We start from the raw sequence: 4,323 nt of genomic DNA on the forward strand, positions 1-4,323 counted from the left end.
GTGTTTTTGACACACACACAAGTCGAATTGTTATGTTTTATATTTCTTGTTATGTCCTGTTTACTGTTTTAAATTGTGTGTGCACATGCAGACCTGGCTTCTTAAACATGTACACTGAATACTAAAGGGCTCTTCACACATCTAGAATTCCAAGTTTTCACACATAAACGCATGGATGTTCTTCTATGGGAAATTAATGGAATCTATCTACCCTGCGATTTAAGAATATGAAACATAATAACGAAATAAAATCGGGATATCAAGACATTTCGCTTCTTTTCCCCCCTATTAGTTTCCCACCTCCCTCCTGCAGACTGAACAATCAGATTAAGGCTTAATGAATCTATTCAAATTGGCTTTCTTTAGAGTGCAGGGCAGGTGTACAATAGAGGGGGCCAAGGAACACTCTCACGCCTAGGTGTGAGCTGATTATTCAAATGGACAGGCGAGGGCTAGGGGATTGGAGGCTCGTCTCAAGCTGGGTGCTATATCACGTCACCGCAGCACTCTTATCATCATCAACATCATCATCACCCTGAGGTTTTAGCAGCACTTCTCACTCATTCAGTCTCCATTGTCCTTCCCTCAAAACCCCAGCTCACTCAGCTCTGACTGTAGCAGCCAGGGTTCTGATCAGCTGTGGCCAACTCTAGCAAACCTTCAGATCTCTCCTACTTCCCCCTCCTAGTTACAGAGAGGGAGTTCTAGAGAGGGAGGGTTTCCTCTCTCTCTCTCCCTCTCTCTTTTTGTTGCTATCTCTGTCGTAGTTGTGTTGTGGCTGTTAAATTTTAAACTGCCATGCACTGTGCTTCCAGTATGCTTGGAGCTGTGAAAATGGAAGGACACGATCACTCAGACTGGAGCAGCTACTATGCAGAACCAGAGGTAAGACATGCTCCTTCTAATTCATGTCATCTTTCTCGCATTCTGTCTCTTTATACCACACTGTTAGTCTTGGGATAATATTAACTTTGTGATCAAATATTGACTTGTGGCGCCTCCAAATCCTCTTCGATGTCTGAACCACACACTATCCCAACAAAGTTATGTTTGGCATAGGATGGGAGGGGGGGAGAAGACTGGAGAGAGGGGGAAAAAAAAGTTTCTCATGGTAAATATAACAGCTAATCAAACTTTCTGGAGAACCAGATTGTATTTAAAAGTGACATTTTCATCTGATAATTAGAAATTGTCAACAAGATGACACTTTATAGCAGTGACCGGTGTCTACCTACCTGCTTGTGTGATTCTAGAATATTTTTCACATTTTTCTTGTAAAGGTATTAAAAAAATAAATCTCTGTTATGGTTCACCTAGTATTTGGCAATGTTGTTTTTGCAATTAAGTCAACAAAACCAGTATCAGTGGGTACATATCAGTGACACAGAGGTAGAAAACAAAAGTCAATATTTATCTGAATCATGTTTTCCTTTGCGTGTAAATTTGATTTTGATCCAAATTGCTAATTTTAAAATGTTTACATTATTTTATGCAGATTTAGAACAAAACCAGGAATATTATTCATAGTTATACACAATTTTAATTAAAAAATAATCTGAGTGATCGTTGACCCAGGATTCTATTCAATGTAATGATTATTTTCTTTTTTTCCTGAAGGCTTTTACCCAATAGATAATAGAAAACCTTTAAACTTGTAACCTGGACTCTTAGGTTTTTGTGCGCATTCTAATTCTCTGAATGTATGTGTTTCATGTTTCACTTGATAATATTAAGTCGTAATATCTACGTATATACATTTTTTTATATTTTACAGAGTTATTCTTCAGTCGGCAATATGAATCCTGGACTAAGCATGAACTCCATGAATACTTACATGACCATGTCGGCGATGAGCACCACAGCTAATATGACAGCAAGCTCTATGAACATGTCATATGTGAACACGGGAATGAGCCCCTCTCTAACCGGTATGTCACCTGGCACAGGTGCCATGACGGGAATGGGTACAGGGGTTGCCAGTATGGCAAGTCATCTGAGCCCAAACATGAGCCCCATGAGCGCCCAAACGACTTCAATGAATGCCCTGGCGCCATACTCTAATATCAATTCAATGAGCCCTATATACGGACAGTCTAATATTAACAGATCCAGGGACCCCAAAACCTACCGGAGAAGTTACACCCATGCCAAGCCTCCTTATTCCTACATTTCGCTCATTACGATGGCAATTCAGCAGTCCCCTAATAAGATGCTCACTTTGAGTGAGATCTACCAGTGGATCATGGACCTCTTTCCATTCTATAGGCAGAACCAGCAACGCTGGCAGAACTCAATACGCCACTCTTTGTCATTTAATGACTGTTTTCTTAAGGTGCCCAGGTCTCCAGATAAACCTGGAAAAGGCTCTTTTTGGACTCTCCACCCTGACTCTGGAAACATGTTTGAGAATGGCTGCTACCTGAGGCGACAGAAGCGCTTCAAGTGCGAAAAGAAACATAACCCACGAGAAGGAGGTAGCAAAAAACTATCTGAAGGGGGATCTAGCGTTGGGTCTGCGGCCACCAACAGCAGCTCAGAGAGCTCTGGAGGAAACGAATCTCCCCATTCCAGCTCATCTCCGTGCCAGGAGCAGAAGAGGTCATTAGTAGACATGAAGTCAGGTCAAGGCTTGAGCCCAGACCATACGGCATCTCCTGTCTCTCAAGCCCAACACCTGCTCTCCCAGCACCATTCAATCCTGTCCCATGACGCTCAATCCCACCTCAAACCAGAACACCATTATTCTTTCAATCACCCCTTCTCCATCAACAACCTAATGTCCTCCGAGCAACAGCACCACCATCACCATCACCACAGTCACCACCACCAACATAAAATGGACTTAAAAACCTACGAACAGGTCATGCACTACTCTGGCTATGGATCTCCTATGGCCGGTAGTTTAGCCATGAGCACAGTAACGAACAAAAATGGATTAGAATCCTCACCAATTTCAGGTGACACCTCATACTATCAAGGTGTGTATTCCAGACCCATAATGAACTCATCCTAAACCTACAAGGCAATGGACTTTTTCTTGCTGGATGTATATATTATAATAATAATAATTACAAAATAGTATGTGTCTGAAATGTTCCTTAACCCTTTGAGAGCCATGGGTGCTGCAACCTTTTCGCCTAAATCCCATCGGCACCAAAACTCTCGAATGTTTCCCTTTAGATGTCAGTTTGGTTAATGTCTGAATCCCTTTGTGTTTCTTGTTTGTTTCATGGGATATATTTTTTGTGAAAGTGACGGATTCCTAATATTTCTGTGTAAAACCTGTAGTTTCTACTTATGGACCCAAAGTATATAATATGCATATTGTAAAAACAGAAGCGGAACTTATTGGTGTAATTGAAAATAATCTTGATTTTTTTTTTATTTTTGTTTCGTTTTTTTGAAAGTAAAATGCTTGAAACGGATTAATTTATGGTTTCTGTATACTTTATTTATGACTGTGTATTCCGGTAGCACGCTGCCGGATTTTTAAGAATCTCTATTAAAATCATATTGGCATTTCATTTGGATTTATTTTTCCGTTCGATTTTGTACTTAATTTAAAGAAAAAATGTTTTTTTCTAAGTGAATGAAAAATATCAGAACTTACTGTTTTAAAAAAAAAGTAACTGGTAACAGTGATCGTGTTACGGTATAAAACTAATTTAGTACGATCAGATCAGTTTTTCACACTTCTCCGATACTTCTGACACTTAAAAGTATTCTTAAGAAACCCTTGATCTATACGTTAAACTCACAATACTAATACAGGGGGAGTAGCATTTATTTACTCTCCTGTTTCTACTGCACCTGTTTCTCTCCCTACCCTTTGGACATTTTAGGTTAACTTTATACCTTTTTAGTTTAAGATGGTATCATTTGCAGAAAATATCCTACAAAGAATCGTTGAGGACACTTCAGAACAAAATGCCTCCACACCAATACAGCTCCTGTATGGGGCTAGAAGGGATTTCTAGATAATCAGCTACATGGGAAAAAAATAAAATATTATATATATATATATATATATATATACATGTATATATATATATAAAATTACTAAATATATAATACAATATATATAATATATATATATATAAAATGCATTTATTTTGCTTTTAATTGTGGCCACAAAATTAAACAGAAGCCCTTAAGAAGGGCTTAATTCCCTTGTGCTGTTAGTAAGTAATTTAACCCTAAAAGGCTGGTGGGGTTACCAATTTAACACTATATTACTAAGTTTTAAAAAGTAGCAGGTCAACCTGTTTTTTAAATTGCTTTATAAAGTGTAATTGTTAATGTTAATATATATATATATATATA

General features: G+C 38.4%; 1 protein-coding gene across 1 annotated transcript; it reads left to right on the plus strand.

The window, feature by feature from the left end:
• The first annotated feature begins 798 nt into the window (after positions 1–798).
• Positions 799–3,013, plus strand: FOXA2 (forkhead box A2). The gene is made up of 2 exons (XM_089481570.1): positions 799–885; positions 1,775–3,013. The coding sequence occupies exons 1-2, from the start codon at positions 799–801 to the stop codon at positions 3,011–3,013; spliced, it is 1,326 nt and encodes a 441-aa protein (XP_089337696.1).
• The last annotated feature ends 1,310 nt before the right edge of the window (positions 3,014–4,323 follow it).

This window comes from Sceloporus occidentalis, unplaced genomic scaffold (genome assembly GCF_023333645.1).
Source record: "Sceloporus occidentalis isolate IW3139 unplaced genomic scaffold, rSceOcc1.0.p SCAF_15, whole genome shotgun sequence".
NCBI lineage: Eukaryota > Metazoa > Chordata > Lepidosauria > Squamata > Phrynosomatidae > Sceloporus > Sceloporus occidentalis.

What these genes read in the sequence shown, in the direction of transcription:
- FOXA2 (XM_089481570.1), top strand. Translation starts at nt 799, where the DNA reads ATGCACTGTGCTTCCAGTATGCTTGGAGCTGTGAAAATGGAAGGACAC. An exon ending in GCTACTATGCAGAACCAGAG is followed by an intron (nt 886 to 1,774) that starts GTAAGACATGCT and finishes TATATTTTACAG; the next exon opens with AGTTATTCTTCAGTCGGCAA.